Source organism: Hemitrygon akajei, chromosome 4 (genome assembly GCF_048418815.1).
Source record: "Hemitrygon akajei chromosome 4, sHemAka1.3, whole genome shotgun sequence".
Classification (NCBI taxonomy): domain Eukaryota; kingdom Metazoa; phylum Chordata; class Chondrichthyes; order Myliobatiformes; family Dasyatidae; genus Hemitrygon; species Hemitrygon akajei.
In genome coordinates this window covers 16,056,085-16,074,004 of record NC_133127.1, presented here as the reverse complement: position 1 = coordinate 16,074,004, position 17,920 = coordinate 16,056,085, and the positions used below count along the sequence as shown (strand labels likewise).

Genomic DNA, 17,920 nt, shown 5'->3' with positions numbered 1-17,920 from the left:
TCCTCCTCTGACCTCTCTCATTAATAAGGCATTTGCAGCCACAGAACTGCCGCTCACTGAATGTTTCCTTCTTGATTTTTCTCACAATACTCTGGAAACTCTAGAGACTGTTGCTACTTTAAAGTCCAAGATGATTAGCAGTTTCTGAGATACCCAAACCACCCCGTCAGCCACCAGCAATCATTCCAGAATCAGTCACTCAGATGACATTTCTTCCCCATTCTCATGTTTGGTCAGAACCGAACCTGTTGATCATGTCCGCACGCCTTCATGTATTGAGTTGTTGCCATGTGATTGGCTGATTAGATATTTTCATTAATGATCAGCTGTACAGCTGTACCTCATAAAATGGCCACTGAGTGAAAGTACAATTCAGTTGATTCCTTTCCGTGACCCTCTCCTGCATGCCTCGCAATTTATTGTTCTTTATTTGGAATCTCCACTTGAATCTGTGTCCACCACCACTTAAGGGAGCAGATTACAGATCATCGCTGTTGGCTACATGGTAATTTCTTTTCCAACACACACACAGGGTCTCGGCTGGAATTATCGACTCTTTATTCCTGACCAGAGAAGCTGCCTGACCTGTTGAGTTCTTCCAGCATTACTCTGCATTCCCAGCATCTGCAGAATCTCTTGCGTTGATGGAATTTCCTTCTGTCCTGTCCCGAATCTTTAGCAAGTCATCTCTTAACAGTTTTGTTCACAATACAGCACACATTAGTCAAACTTCTCCACTCCCAGGAGAATAACTTCAGCCTCTCTCATCATGTTAATGTTATTGGCTTATTCTTGCTGTTTGCATTGGGATACAATGAAAATCTTTCAGCAACGCACACAAGATGCTGGAGAAACTCAGCAGGTCAGACAGCATTTATGGAAATGAATAAACAGTCTATGTTTTGGGCCGAGACCCTTCTTCAGGACTAGAAAGGGAGGGGAAGGCACCAGAATAAAAGGTGGGGAGGGGGCGCGAGGAAGTGGGATTTCTTGAAGGTGATAGATGAAGGTGGGTGGAAGATAGGGGATGAAGTAAAAACTGGAGGATGATAGATGGAAGAGGTGAAAGTCTGAAGAAGGAAGAATCTGATAGGAGAGAGGAGTGGATCATAGAAAGAGAAGGAGGAGGGGACCCAGTGAGAAGATAGGCAGATGAGAAGAGATAAGAGGTTAGAGTGGGGAGGGGAGAGATTTCATTTTTATACCATTCAGACAGCTCAGAAATAGAATTATAGTCAGGTTTATTGTCACTGATATCTGTCATGAAATATGTCCTGAACAACGATCTCAGTCCAAAACAACGACTGTTTACTCTTTTCCATAGGTGCTTCCTGATCTGCTGAGTTCCTCCAACATTTTGTGTGTGACTTTGGATATAAAGCCTCTGCAGACTTTTTCGTGTTTGTGAAATTTGTTGTTTTGTGCCAGCAGTATTGTGCAGTACGTAAGAATGAGCTACAATAAGAAATATACAAAAAAGTTTTGCAAAAGGAGAGCAAAATAGTGAGGTAGTGTTCGTGGGTTCATGGACTGTTTAGAAATCTGATGGTAGAGAGGAAGAAGCTTTCCTGAAATGTTGAGTATGTGTCTTCAGTCCCCTTTACCTCCTCCCTGATGGTAGTAAAGTCCTGGTTGGTGATGCTCCTTAAATATAGATGCCACTTTTTGAGGCATCGCCTTTTGAAGATCTCTTCAATGGCGGGGAGGTTAATGGTGTTGATAAAGATAGCTCTGCAACTTATTTTGATCCTGTTCATTGGCCCCCTCCATGCCAGATGGTGATGCAACCAGGTCATCAAAAAAACTACATTGAGGAAGTCCAAAGGATATAGATGTAGGATTCAGGATATAGGATTCACAGTGCAGGACACAGGAAGCTGGGTGGCGGTCAGGAAGTGGAAATGGGTTAAGGGGTTAAGGAGCCAGTGAAGTGTACCTCTGTGGCCATTCCCCTCAACGCCAGGTATATCATTTTAGATACTATTGGGGAGGGGTTAAAACTAACAGAGGAAGGTCTCAATGATCGAGTCTCTGGCACAGAGTCTTGCCTCTGAGACTCAGAAGGGAAGGGTTGAGAAGAGGCACGCTCTGGTGATAGGGGATTCATTAGTTAGGGGAATGGACAGGAGATTCTGTTGGCCAGAACAAGATTCCCGCATAGTATGTTGCCTCCTGGGTGCCCGGGTCCTCAGCATTCTTAAGTGGGAGGGTGAACAGACAGAAGTTGAGGTTCATGTGGGGACCAGTGACATGGGTAGGATGAGTAAAGAAGATCTGCATGTGGAGTTGAGGGAGGTAGGTGCTCAGTTAGAGGGCAGGACCTCTAAGGTTGTGATCTCAAGAATGCTACCCGTGCCACATGCTAGTGAGGTCAGAACTAGGAAGATTATACAGTTTAATACATGGGCAAGGAGTAGGTGTAGGAGGGAGGACGTACGATTTTTTGATCATTGGACTCTCTTCCAGGGAAGGTGGGATCTGTGTCAAAGAGACCTGAACTGGAGGGGGCAAATATCCTAGCGGGAAGGTTTGTTAATTCTGCACAGTGAGGTTTGAACTAGAGTTGCAGTGGGATGGGAACCAGAGTGCCAGAACAGTTAATGGAGAGGTTGTGGAGACAGATGTTGGTAAGATCACAGACAAAATTAGGAATCAAAAGGTTGAGCATAGAAACATAGAAAACCTACAGCACAAAACAGGCCCTTCAGCCCACAATGCTGTGCCAAACATGTACTTACTTTAGAAATTACCCAGGGTTACCCATAGCCTTCTATTTTTCTAAGCTCCATGTACCTATCCAGGAGTCTCCTAAAATACCCTATCGTTTCCGCCTCCACCACAGCCACCGACAGCCCATTCCATGCACTCACCACTCTGCGTAAAAAATTTATCCCTGACATCTCCTCTGTACCTTGCCATCTAGTGTTAGCCATTTCAGCCCTGGGAAAAAGCCTCTGACTATCCACACAATCAATGCCTGTCTTCATCTTGTACACTTCTGTCAGGTCATCTCTCATTCTCCATCGCTCCAAGGAGAAAAGGCCAAGTTCACTCAACCTGTTTTCATAAGGCATGCTCCCCAATCCAGACAACATCTTTGTAAATCTCCTCTGCACCCTTTCTATGGTTTCCACATCCTTTCTGTAGTGAAGTGACCAGCACTGAGCACAGTACTCCAAGTGGGGTCTGACCAGGGTCCGAGATAGCTGTAACATTACCTCTCGGCAATCGAGCTCAATCCCACGATTGATGAAGGCGAACACACCACAGAGTCAACCTGAGCAGCAGTTTTGAGTGTTCTATGGACTCAGATCCCAAGGTCCCTCTGATCCTCCACACTGCCAAGAATACTATATTCTGCCATCACATCTGACCTACCAAAATGAACCACCTCACACTTATCTGGGTTGAACTCCATCTGCCACTTAATAATGGGGGATCATGGTGTGATTAAAGTCCTGATCTGCCCAAATTTCAATTCAAGAAGCACAGGAAGCACTGAAGATGAAGTAACTGGTTTACAAACAGAGGAGACGCTCTTGATAGGACAAAGCTACAGTCAACAGGATGAGTTACAACTTAAAAGGCAGACAAAATCAAAAACAGTGAATTCAGGACTGGAGGTATCATATTGGAATGTGCACAGTATACAGAATAAGGTCAATGAATTTATAGCACAGTTACAGATTAGCATGTCTGATGTTGTAGGCATTATTGAATCATAGTTGAAAGAAGATTATAGCTGGGAGCTTAATGTCCATGGATACACATTGTATCGAAAGAACAGGTAGGAAGGCAGAGGGGGTGGTGTTCCTCTGTCGGTAAAAAATGAAATCATATCATTAGAAAGAGGTGATAATGGTGCTGGAAGGTGTTAAACCATTGTGGATAGAGCTAAGGAACTGCAAGGGTAAAAAGACCCTGATGGAAGTTATATACAGACCCCCAAACAGTAGTAAGGATGTGATCAACGCACAAAAAGTGCTGGAGGAAATCAGCAGGGTAGGGGGCGTCCATGGGAAAAACTACTTATGGTGTATATCATCTGCAAACTTGGCAACAAAGCCATCTATTCCATCATCTAACTTATTGATATACACCGTAAAAAGAAACAGTCCCAAAACTGTACCCCGCAGAACACCAGCAGTCAGTGCAAACAACCAGACAAGGATCCTTTGATTCCCACTCGCTGCCTCCTACCAATCAGCCAATGTTCTATCCATGCTAGTACTTCCCTGTAATATCATGAGCTCTTAACTTGGTATGCAGCCTCATGTGTGGCACCTTATCAAAGGCCTTCTGAAAGTCCCCTTTATCTGCCATACATGTAATCTCCTCAAAGATTTCCAACAGGTTCATCAGGCAAGATTTTCCCTTAAGGAAACCATGCTGACTTTGTCCTATCTTGTCCTTTGTCAATAAGTATTCCATAACCTCATCCCTAACAATTGACTCCAACATCTTCCCAAACACTGAGGTCAGGTTAACTGGTCTATAATTTCCTTTCTGGCCCAGGTGACTTATGTACCTTTAGAGCATAAGTCAGCTTTTTGAACACCTCCCTTATTATAGTAACTGTACTCACTTCTCTTCCCTCACACCCTTCAACACTTGGCACACTGCTAGTGTATTCCACAGTGAAGACTGTTGCAAAATACTCATTTAGTTCATCTGCGATCTGCTTGTCCCCCATTATTATATCTCTGGCTCATTTTCTAGCGGTCCTATATCCACTCTCGTCTCTCTTTTATTTTTTCCATACTTGAAAAAGCTTTTATTATCCACTTTGAAATTGTTTGCTAGCTTGCTTTTATATTTCATCTTTTCCTTCTCATGATTCTTTTAGTTGCTCTCTGTAGGTTTTTAAAAGCTTCCCAATCCTCTATCTTCCCACTAAATTTTTCTTTGTTGTATGCCCTCTCTTTTGCTTTTATATTAGCTTTGACTTCCCTTGTATTATTTTGCCATTTGAGTATTTCTTTGTTTTAGGAACGTATCAATCCTGCACCTTCATCATTTTTCCCAGAAACTCACGCCATTGCTGCTCTGTTGCTGCCCCGCCAGCATCTCCTTCCAATTAACTTTGGCCAGCTCCTCTCTCATTCCACTATAATTTCCGTTACTCCACTGAAATACCGCTTCGTAAGACTTTACTTTCTCCTTTTCAAGTTTCAAGTTGAACTCAGTCATATTGTGATCATTGACTCCAAAGGGTTCTTTTACCATAAGTTCCTTAATCACCTCTGGTTCATTACATAACACCCAATCCAGTATAAATGATGCCCTACTAGGCTCAACAACAAACTGCTTTAAAAAGCCATCTCATAGGTGTTCAACAACTCACTCTCTTGAGATCTATTACTAACCTGATTTTCCCAATCACCCTGCTGTTGAAAACTCCCATGATTATCATAACATTGCCCTCTTGACACGCCTTTTATATTTCCTGTTGTAATCTGTGGTCCACATCTCAGCTAATGTTGGGAGGCTTCTTTATAACTGCTATCGGGTTCTTAACTTGATTCAGCGTCTTCCGATCCTATGTCACACCTTTCTACTGATTTGATGACATTCTTTACCAGCAGAGCCACACCACCCCCTCTGTCAACCTTCCTATCCCTCCAATATAACATATAACCTTGGACGTTCAGCTCCCAACTACAACCATCCTTCAGCCACAATTGAGTGATTGCCACAACATCGTACCTGGCAATTTGTAGTAGTGCAACAAAATCATCCACCTTATTTCTTATACTCCGTGCATTGAGATATAACACTTGGAGTACTGTATTTGACTCTGCATCCCTAATGTACTCATCGTGCTGACTGCAATTTTGTCCTGTCATCTGTCTGCCCTTCCTGATAGTCTGACTGCATGCTATCTTTGCTTTATTACCATCCGTTCTAACCTGAGTTCCTTCACTCTGGTTCCCACCCCCTTGCCAAATTATTTTAAACCCTCCTCAAAAGCTCTAACAAACCTGCCCGTGAGAATATCAGTTTCCATTCCCCCCCCTCCCCCCCCAGGTTCAGGTGCAACACGTCACTTTTGAACAGGTCATACCTCCCCCAGAAGAGATCCCAATGATCCAAGAACCTGAAGCCCTGCTCCCTGCACCAGCTTCTCAGCCACACATTAATCTGCCAAATCATCCTGTTTCTACCCTCACTGGCCCATGGCACAGGCAGCAATCCAGAAATTACTACCCTGGAGGTCTTGCTTCTCAGCTTTCCATCTGGCTCTCTAAATACTCTTTTCAGGACCTCCTTGCTTTTCCTTTCTATATCATTACTACCAATATATACCAAGACATTTGACAGTTCTTCCTCCTTCTTTGTGGATGCGATCTGAGACGTCTCTGACCCTGGCACCTGGTGGCAATGTACCTTTTGGGTATCTGTCATTTGATGGCTCTGGGCCTGTATTCATTGGAGTTCAGAAGATTGATAGGTGCCCTTATTGGAACCTATCAAATGGTGAAAGGCCCTGATAGAATGGATATGGAGAGGATATTTCCTCTAGTGGGAGAGTCTAAGATCAGAGGACACAGCCCCAGTATAGAGGGGTGTCCTTTAGGAAGAAAATGTAGAGGAACTTCTTTAGTCAGAGAGTGGTGAATCTCTGGAATTTTTTGCCACAGGCAGCTGTGGAGGCCGGGTCTTTATGTATATTTAAGGCAGAGGTTGATAGATTCTAGGTCTGGGCATGAAGGGATATGGGGAGAAGATGGGAGATTGAGGCTGAGAGGAAGATTGGATCAGCTATGATGAAATATGGCCTAATTTTACTCTAATATCTTATGTACCTTGTGATACCCTTTGGCCCACTATGTCTGTGCCAACCATGTAGTCAATTTAAAGTGCAAATCTGCATAAATGGGGCTGAGGATAAAATGGGATTAATGTAGATAGGAGCTTGATGGTCAGCATGGAGTTAATGGGCCAAATGGCCTGTTGCTGTTCTGTATTACCCTTCAATGCAGTATCCTGTTGGACGGGTGAAGGACACAGGTAACTTTATTTCAGTGAACTCATAAATAGAAGATTTTCTGCGGATACTCAAAATCCAGAGCAACACACACACAAAATGCTGGAGGAATTCAGCGGGTCAGGCAGCGTCTGTGGAAATGAATAAACTGTCAATGTTCCATGCTGAGACCCTTCATCAGGACTGGAAAGGAAGGACAAGGAAGCGAGAATAAGGTGGGGGGATGGGAAGGAGGGCGACTAGAAGGTGAAAGGTGAAGCCAGGTGGGTGGGAAAGGTAAAAAGCTGGAGAAGCAGGAATTTGATAGGAGAGGAGAGTGGACTATAGGGGAAAGGAAAGGAGTAAGGACCCTGGGGTAGGCGATAGGCAGGTGAGGAGAAGTGAAAAAGTAAGGGGGGCCAGAGTGGGGATTAAAGAAGAGAGAATGGGGAGTGGGGGAAATTTACCAGAAGTTGGTGAAATCGGTATTCATGCCATCAGGTTGGAGGCTGTTATTATTATCCTTATTTTCACATGTACTGAGATGTAGTGAACAGTTTGTCTTGCTGCATAGTGTTCAAACAGATTAGATCATTATCCAGTACATTGAAGTTGAGCAAGGTGAAACAATAACAATGAAGAATAAAGAGAAACTGCAAGACCATAATGAGGTTCTACTCTCTTAATTATTTTTCCTCCCAACTGGTATCTCTCTTTAGTCTTATCTACTTGAACCATCTTCCTTGCTAATTTATTCAATTCCCTTTAGGGGAGGCATATCAATTGTCCATTCGGAGCTTTCTGTTCCTTTCACGTCCTCTGCTATTTAATCTTCATTCATAGTGAGTTATTTGTAGTGATACAACCCCACCAATAAACTTTGTGAATTTCCAAAATTTGTATTTTTGACTATCCATCCTTTCCAAAGAAATGGGATTTGGAGAGAACAGTTTGAAGCATGAAGGTACTCGGCCTGAATCATGGACTGTTTATTCCTCTCCGTGGACGCTGCCTGACCTGCTGAGTTCCTCCAGCATTTTGTGTGTGTTGCTCTTATTTCTGTGAACTCACTGTTCAGATCAATAGAAAATATTTTAAAAGCACTAATTCAAAATAGATTGTAACACGTGATTTTTACTTTTCCCCCGAACGCAGTGGACCTTTTAGGCCTGTTGAAGTGGCGCTCTAACATCGGGGCTCTGAATGAGAATCTGAGAAAGCTAATGAAGGTGGACGGAGGGGAAGTCGTCAAGGTAGGTGCAAGCAGTGCGAGCGGACAGAGGCAGCTTGACTCTTGTTTAATTGTCACTCAGTGAGCAGTGTCACTCACTGGTGGAAAAGTCCTGCCATGGCACTCTGCAGCAGCAGTGTCCACGTTCCCATGTATTTCAGGTTCATGTTTAGTTTATTGTTTTCCGAGTGTATATACCGGCCGAAGGAACGATCCTCTGGACCGTGGTGCACCCACAATGCATATATCACACACAGCGCATGCAGTACTGTGCAAAACTCTCAGGTATGTAGTATAGGGTGCCCAAGACTTTTGCACAGTACTCTATTTATCAATGTGGAGCAGAGAGCGAGTTTGTAAATATAACAATATAACAATTACAGCACGGAAACAGGACATTCCGGCCCTTCTAGTCCGTTCCGAATGCTTACTCTCACCTAGTCCCACCGACCCGCACTCAGCCCATAACCCTCCATTCTTTTCCTGTCCATATACCTATCCAATTTGTTTTTAAATGATAATATCGAACCTGCCTCTACCACTTTTACTGGAAGCTCATTCCACACAGCTACCACTCTCTGAGTAAAGAAGTTCTCCCTCATATTACCCCTAGACTTTTGCCCCTTAACTCTCAACTCACGTCCTTTTGTTTGAATCTCCCCTACTCTCAATGGAAAAAGCCTAGCCACGTCAACTCTATCTATCCCCCTCTGATGCACCATCAATAACTCTCTGAGACGTGAGGCGAGATATCGGCTTTTATTGACGGGAAGAAAGAACAAGCAGCAATTGACCACCATGCTACGTCCTGGAGACTGAGGGCAGGTCTCAGGCCTCAATTGCCTTTATACCGGGGTCCGTGGGAGGAGCCACAGGAGCAGTCAGCGGGGGGGGCATGTCCAGACAGGTATATGTAGTTCACCACATTCACCCCCCCCCCTTTGTTTTAAAAGAGAGTCCCCATGGGGCGAAGTTTCTTACAAGTATATTTACAGGTTAAGTCTATCAGGTGGTCGAATCTGTCACTGCGATCTACGTAGCACCGGCTGTGATTGCACAGATGCCGGTGGTGATTGCACTGGAGACGGTGGTTGTGCTGGTTCCGGCCTAACTGGAGGTGTCAGCCCACTAGGCGTCAGTGATCCCTCATGCGTGTACAAGGCGCCTGGTATATGCGCGTGTGAGACGCCCGGTATAGGAGTGTCGTGAGGAGTCTGTGTAGGGCTCGGTGTGCGTGGTGTCACCTCGGGTACAGGGTCCATAGTTACTGTGGAGTGTTTGGGGTAGTGGTCTGCTGCTCCTGCGGGTGCCAGGTCGCGGACGGAGACCGTGTCCTGCCGCCCATCAGGTAAGACCACGTAAGCATACTGGGGGTTTGCATGTAGAAGGTGAACCCTCTCGACCAGTGGGGAGTATTTATTGCTCCTCACATGTTTCCGGAGCAGCACTGGCCCTGGGGACGTCAGCCAAGCTGGTAGGGTGGTCCCAGTGGCAGACTTCCTGGGAAAAGAGAATAGGCATTCGTGAGGGGTGGCATTGGTGGACGTACATAACAGGGAGCGGATAGAGTGGAGTGCCTCGGGGAGGACCTCCTGCCATCGAGAGACCGGCAACCCTTTTGACTTAAGGGCTAAAAGTGTGGCCTTCCACACTGTGGCATTCTCCTTCTCCACCTGTCCATTTCCCCAGGGATTATAACTCGTGGTCCGACTAGTAGCAATGCCCCTAGCCAGCAGGTACTGGCGCAGCTCGTCACTCATAAAGGAGGACCCTCTATCACTGTGGATATAGCAGGGATATCTGAACAGAGTGAAGAGCTGGCGCAGGGCTTTTATGACGGACGTGGCAGTGGTGTCGGGGCAGGGGATCGCAAAGGGGAACCGCAAGTACTCGTCGATGATGTTGAGAAAGTAGACATTGCAGTCGGTGGAGGGAAGGGGACACTTAAAGTCAACACTCAGTCGTTCAAAGGGGCGGATGGCCTTGATAAGTTGCGCCTTTTCAGGATGGTAGAAGTGCGGTTTGCGCTCAGCGCAGACTTGGCAGTCCCTGGTCATCGTCCTGATGTCCTCAAGGGAGTACGGCAGGTTCCGGGCTTTCACGAAAATCGGGTGACCCCCGGGTGGCAAAGATGTGCATGGAGGGCGTATAGCTGGTCGAGCTGCACGCTGGCACACGCTCCCCAGGATAGGGCATCAGGGGGCTCATTGAGCCTTCCAGGCCAGTACAGGATATCATAGTTGTAGGTGGAGAGTTCTATTCTCCACCGCAAAATTTTATCATTTTTGATTTTGCCCCGCTGTTGGTTGCTGAACATGAATGCACCTGAGCGCTGGTCGGTCAGTAAGGTGAACCTTTTGCCGGCGAGATAGTGCCTCCAGTGCCTAATAGCTTCCACTATGGCCTGGGCTTCTTTCTCCACCGCGGAGTGCTGAATTTCAGGGCCTTGAAGGGTACGAGAAAAGAATGCTATTGGCCTGCCTGCCTGATTGAGGGTAGCAGCCAGCGTGAAATCGGAGGCGTCACTCTCTACTTGGAAGGGAATGGTCTCGTCCACCGCATGCATCGTTGCTTTGGCAATATCCACTTTAATGCAGTTGAAGGCCGCGCGGGCCTCGGCAGAGAGGGGAAAAGTGGTAGACTTGACCAGGGGGTGGGCCTTGTCTGCGTAATGGGGGACCCATTGGGCGTAATAGGTAAAGAAGCCCAGGCACCGTCTGAGGACTTTGAGAGTGGTGGGAAGAGGGAGTTCTAACAGGGGGCGTATACGGTCGGGATCAGGGCCAATGACCCCGTTTTCCACGACATACCCAAGGATAGTGAGTCGGGTGGTTCCGAACACACACTTGTCCCTGTTATAAGTAAGGTTCAGGGCTTTAGCCACTTGGAAAAATCGTTGGAGGTTGGTGTTGTGATCCTGCCAGTCATGACCACAGATGGTGATGTTATCCAGATAGGGAAATGTGGCCTTCAGTTGGCACTGGTCCACCATCCGGTCCATTTCCTTCTGGAAGACAGAGACACCATTTGTGACACCAAATGGGACGCCAGGAAGTGATAGAGCCTGCCACCCGCCTCGAAGGCGGTGTAGGGGCGGTCCTCTGGGCGGATGGGGAGCTGGTGATAAGCGGATTTCAGATCTATTGTCGAGTACACCTTGTACTGAGCTATCTGGTTGACCATATCCGCGATGCGGGGTAGTGGGTACGCGTCAAGCTGCGTGAACCTATTGATGGTCTGGCTATAGTCCACGACCATCCTATTTTTCTGCCCAGTCCGAACAACGGCCACCTGGGCCCTCCAAGGACTTGTGCTTGGCTCAATGATCCCCTCCCTGAGCAGCCGCTGCACCTCCGACTGAATGAAGGCCCTGTCCCCCGCGCTGTACCTCCTGCTTTTAGTTGCCACAGGTTTACAGTCGGGGGTCAGGTTGGCGAACAGTGGTGGGGGAGGGATCTTGAGGGTGGAGAGGCTGCAAGTGGTGTCAGTAGCGCAGCTGTCGGCATGGTGCTGGGTGGGATGTGTGGGTGTGTGTGTGTGTGGTCAGTAGCGGGGTATATGACGAAGTCCCACAAAACTGAGGATTCCTGACAGTGAGTGGTGGGAGGGGCCCGTCATATGCCATAGTCACACTTTCGAGGTGGCTCTGGAAGTCCAGCCCCAATAGCACAGGTGCACACAGTTGAGGCATGACCAGTAGCGCAAAGTTCCGATATTCTGTGCCCTGCACCACCAATGTCGCTACACAACCCACCCGGATGTCTGTGGAATACGACCCAGAAGCCATGGTGACCCTCTGGCTTACCAGCTTTGTCACGAGTCCGCAGCGTTGCACCGTGTCCGGGTGAATAAAACTCTCAGTGCTGCCCGTGTCAAACAGGCAGCTAGTCCTGTGCCCCTCCACCAGGATGTCCATCATTGACCTTGCAAGCTGGTGTGGGGCGCTTTGGTCGAGGGTTACGGTGGCCAGAGTTGAACTGCCGTCTTGGTGCCCGGTAAGCACCGGTGGGTCGGGGGCGGGGCGAGGTGGCGCCGACAAAGATGGCCGCCCCCATCCGGGCAGGCAAGATGGCGGCCCCCATGCCTCGCACAAGGCGGGCAGGCAAGATGGCGGCCCCCATGCCTCGCACGCAGCGCTGCCCGACCCCGCTCGTGGCTTAGACTTACAGACCTTGGCGAAATGGCCCTTCTTCCCGCAGCTGGAGCAGGTTGCTTCTCGGGCCGGGCAGCGTTTTCGGGGGTGTATTTCGAGTCCGCAGAAGTAACACTGCGCGGACTTGCGACTGGCAGCAGCTGTGGTCGGGTTTGGGGAGTTCGTGGAATCGCGACTGGCAGCGGCGGTGGTGAATTCGCTCGCGGGCGGCGGCGGCGGGGTCTCAGGCCTCAATCGCCTTTATACCGGGGTCTGTTGGAGGAGCCACGGTCAGTGGGAGGAGCCACAGGAGCAGTCAGCAGTGGGGGGGGGGGGGGCGTGTCCAGACAGGTATATGTAGTTCACCACACCCTCACAATTTTAAATACCTCTATCAAGTCCCCCCTCAAGCTTCTACGCTCCGAAGAATAAAGACCTAACTTGTTCAACCTTTCTCTGTAACTTAGGTGCTGAAACCCAGGTAACATTCTAATAAATCTCCTCTGTACTCTCTCTATGTTGTTGACATCTTTCCTATAATTCGGTGACCAGAACTGGGCACAATTCTGACGGAAGCAAAACATGTTGGGAATGGCAAGGGTGGGGCATTGTGGGAGGGTTGTGGCAGAGAAGTGTCAGGGCCAGGGGTGGCACAGGTGCAGACACACCCAGCCCTGAAACACCAGGCAAGGTCATTTGATTCCAAACAATTAGATTATTGATTATCACAGAATACCTTTCTGGAGCCTCTTGTTCCCTCCCCTCTCCCTTCTCATTTTCCCAACCATGATTCCACTCTCCCTATTCGCCTTCTCACTCTCAGTCCACATTAAAGACCATATCTGAATCAGGTTCAGGTTCATCATCACTTGCACGTGTCATGAAATTTGTTTTCTTTTGGTGGCCGCAGTACAGTGCAATACGTCACACTGCTGCAGTACTATACAAAACAGAATATTTTCACAAATGAGTGGGTAAAATATAATTCAAATTGCACCTGAAGTACACAGCAAAGGTAAACAATAAACAGTAAACAGCTCTTGCTGTCCTGGTGATGAGACCCTGGGTATTGCAGGGTATTCATTAGTCTCATTAATGTTAGCGACTGTCTTTCCTAGCACCAGGATTCTGACATCATCTGGGGAAATATCTGACCTGTTAGAAATTGGTAATTGTCTTTTAAATTGCCAAATATTCTTAAAAACTTTGTTTTGTATGCCATCCGTGAGGTATACAAGGGAAAACACACCAGAATGCAGAATAAAGTGTTACAGAGAATGTTCATAGCAGACAGGCAAGGCCGTATTGTGGGGTTAGGTGTCCATTTTGTCAAAGCAATCCATTCAGCAGTCTGAAAAACAGTGGCATACAAGCTGTTCCTGAGCCTGTAGATACGTCCTTTTGGGCTTTTGTATCTTCTGCCTGATGGGAGAAGCAGGAAGAGAGGGTGTCTGGGGTGAGTGTGATCTTTAAATATTATTAAGCACATATGTTGAACCCTTCTTCAGGAAGGGCCTGCTTTTGGGAGGGAATGAGAAGTGTAGGTGGAGTCCATGGGGGGGGGGGCATGCTAAGTTTCGTGATGTGCTGAATTGTGTCCACAGCTCTCTGTGGCTTTTTGTGGTCTCGGGCATAGCAGTCGCCACAACAAGCCATGAAACATTTGTTTAGGATTCTTTCTATTGGTGCGGATCAACGGGGGAAGTTCTCATTTTCCTCAGCCTCCCAAAGAAGTAGAGACAGTGGTGAGCTTTCTTGGCTGTGTTGCCAGTGCAGCGGAAAGAAAAACAATCTCTGGAAACATTTCAGCAGAGAAAATAGCAAGATAAATAGTAAATAGAGCTTAGGTCTTTCTTTCTTTCTTTCTTTCTTAATTGCTCATCTTCAATGACCCTTTAACAGGTCTGGTTAGAGTTGAAATAGGATGTTTCTTATGATGGGGGAGTCTAGGACCAGTGGGCACTGTCTCAGAGCAGAAGGACAGTCATTTAGAATAGGAATTTCTTCAGCCAGAGAGTGGTGAATTTGTGGAATTCATTACCACAGACACTGTGCAGGCTAAGTCATTTGGGTATATTTAAAGCAAATATACCCTGATTGTGGACTTCAGATAGGGTAAGATAAGGGAACACATACCTGTCCTCATGGAGGGACCAGAATTGGAAAAAGTGAGCAGTTTCAAGCTCCTAGGTGGGCAATTTCAAATTTCCCTGACGATCTAACCTGGACTCAACGTATCGATACAGCTACAAAGAAGGCATGAAATTAAGAGTTTCATTGGGACTTTGAGGAGACCAAAAACACTCGTAAATTTCTACAGATGTACACTGGAGAGCATTCTAACTGGCTGCATCTCTGTCTGGTCTGGGGGGAGGGGAAGGTATGGCACAGGACTGAAATAATCTGCAGAAAATTGTAAACTTAGTTAGCTACATCATGGGTACCAGCCTCCATAGCATCCAGGACATCTTCAAGGAGCAATGCCTCAGAAAGGCGGCATCCATCATTAAGGGCCCCCAGGACATGCCCTGATCTCATTGTTACCATTAGGAAGGAAGTACAGAAGCTTGAAGGCACACACTCAATGATTCAAGAACCGCTTTTTCTCCTCTGTTATCAGATTTCAGAATGACCATTGAACCCATGAACACCATATCACTACTTTTTGCACTACTTATTTAATTATCTATTTAATATATATAGTGTATATATACTTACTGTAATCATACTTGTTTTTCTATTATTATGCATTGCATTGTACTGCAGCTGCAAAGACAACAAATTTCACAACATACATTGATAACTATAAACCCGACTTTGAGGCTGATAGATCCTTCATTAGTGAAGGTGTCGAAGATTTCAGGGAGAAGGTTGGATAATGGAATTGAAAGAGACAATAAATCACCCATGATCAAATGGTGGGGCAGACTCAATGGGCTGAATGGCCTAATTCTGCTCCTATTTCTTATGGTCTTATGGCTGTTTCTGTGCTGCGTGACTTTGTAAGACCATTACGTGTGCAAGTGTAGGTAATCAGCATATAATAGCATAGCGGTTGACGTAACGATTTACAGTGCCAACGATCCGGGTTCAATTTCTGCCACAGTCTGCAAGGTGCTTGTATATTCTCCCCGTAACCACATGGAGTTCCTCTGGGTGCTCCAGTTTCCTTCCACGCTCCAAAGGCTTACAGGCTAAGGCATTGGTAAGTTGTAGGCGTGCTGTGTTAGTGCCAGAAGCATGGCGACTCTTGCAGGCTGCCCCCAGCACATCCTTGGACCGTGTTGGTCCATTGATGCAGTCGACATATTTCACTCTATGTTTCAATGTACATGTGACAAATAAAGTTAATATTTAAATCTTTCCACTAAAGTTGCAGAGGCCACGTCTGTGGAGATAGAGATCCAAGGACAAGTTCCTCCATTCACAGTGACTTTAGCTGAAGTCCTCGTGACAATGGTGATTCTTCGAGCCCAACGGGCTTCCTAAGAATACTCTTGCTTTGATGTGATTAGTCTCCAATTAGCACAAGATATTTTGCAGTCCACTCAGGTGGAAAGTTGGCATTTATTTTCACTGCTGGAGACTCAAGGACACATTCACTTGCCCCGTGCACCGAAGAGTGAACGGTGATGCAGCTGATGAGGCGAGAGAGCCCACTGCAATGTTGATCAGCATTCTGTGAGTTAACCTCCAGCATCGGCTGGAGTTGGCCAGAACTTATAAAATGGCCTCATCTGGTAGGCGCTTGTTTCTGAAGCAGTTTGCAGGCGGGATTTGGCCTTCTCCCCACCATCTGCCAATGTGTTTCTCTTCAAAAACAAAATAATGAATGTGAGTTTTGGAAGGTTATTGAATCCTTTACAATAGTCTAGCATTGGAGGAGATCGGGAGTTCTCGTTTATTTTGTACAAGAATACAAGTTCACACAAATAGCTGCATTCTCCATGGTTGTAAGAGCAGTATAGATAGGACAGATGCAAGCAGGCTTTTTCCACTGATGTTGGGTGGAACCACAACCGCAGGCCATGGATTAAGGATGAAAGGTGAAAAGTTTAAGGGGAAGGTGAGGGGAAACTTCTTCACTCAGAGGGGCGAGAGAGTGTGGAATGAGCTGCCAGTACGAGTGGTGCATGTGAGCTTGATTTCAATGCTAAAAAGAAATTTGTATAGGTAGATGGATGGTGGGAGTATGGAGGGCAGGTCGATGGGAGCAGGCAGTTTAAATGGTTCAGCATGACTAGATGAGCTGACAAGACTGTTTCTGCGCTGTACCTTTCTGTGACTCCAGAACAGAATGAGGATCTCTGAATCCTTTCCATCGATGATGGCTGACCTAATTGAGTTCTTCTCGTATTTTGTGTACATTAATGAGGACCTCAAACCTTCTTGCGGTTGTGGCTGGGCGGATACCTTTAAATGCTTGTCTTTACCTTTAAATCAGAGGCTTGAAGTGTTTGATCCTGACCACAGCCCCAAACCGATGTCACCTCGTGATCTTATCACCATCCATGGTTCTGTTTATTAGAAGGGATTGTGTAGTGGGGTGCATTCGTGTGATTTCCATGCCAGTGTCACAGCAGGGTAGCACGGTACCACGGCAGTTTGCACAATCGCCCTACAGAGCTGGCTGTAAGATCTGGGTTCGGTTCACAGTTTGTACATTTTTCCCGTGACCACGTGGTGCTCCGGGCGCTCCTGTTTCAAACAATTTACAAAAGAGAAGATTTACAAAAATTGTTCTAGTGGAATTAAGGACCATTTGGACGGTGGTGAGGCAGTGAAATGGATTTATTATGGGCAGGCGTGCATAGCTGTGCCCCAGCTGCCATTTGTCCTCCCTCCGCCCCATTGTTGACAAGAGTGGAACCAAAGCAACACACACAAGGTGCAGACATTCTCGTGTTTGTGATAATGAAACCAAATGGCTTGGGGACACAAGAGATTCTGCAGATGCCGGAAATCTGGATCAACGCACGCACAAAAAGCCGGAGGAACTCAGCAGGCCAGGCGGCATCTCTGGAGTCGAGGCTTTTGGCCAAAGCACTTTATTTATTGAGATATAACAACGAATAGGCCTTTCCAGCCCTTCGAACCATGCCGCCCAGCAATCCTCCGACTTAATACTAGTCTAATTATGGGTCACCTGTACTGTAAAGCACTTTGCTAACCCACTACGCTAACGTACCAGGACTGGAACAGAAGAGGCCAAAAGCCAGAATGAAAAGGAAAACCTCCTCCCTCATCAAACTACCTTTATCCTCTTACCAGGAATATCATCTCGTTCCACACAAACAGCATTGATTCTTCAGACTCTGTGTTTGATCTCTTCCTGGGTTTTCTGGGACACTTTTACCCAGAAACCTTGCTTCAGTTCACTGAAGAAGGCTCAGGGCCTTCTGAGCTGGGCAAGTGTGCCTATCGTGAAAACATGGGTTCCTTACATCCTAGCTTCTCACATGATTCCTTTTCATCCCCTTCTGCTATCCACCTACTGTCCCTCTTATCCTGCTCCTCCCACCCCCACCAACTGAACACCCTCTCACCCAGATTCATCTATTACCTGCCAGCTTGTGGTCCACCTCTCCCT

At 46.7% G+C, this 17,920-nt stretch overlaps 1 protein-coding gene across 1 annotated transcript in view; it reads left to right on the top strand.

Annotated features, from left to right (window-relative positions):
* Positions 1-17,920, top strand: part of LOC140726138 (dedicator of cytokinesis protein 2-like) — a 1,234,790-nt gene that overhangs the window by 346,613 nt on the left and 870,257 nt on the right. Inside the window, exon 19 of the mRNA XM_073042110.1 lies at positions 8,123-8,220. Coding sequence (XP_072898211.1) covers positions 8,123-8,220 — 98 coding nt within the window. The remainder of the gene's footprint in view (positions 1-8,122; positions 8,221-17,920) is intronic.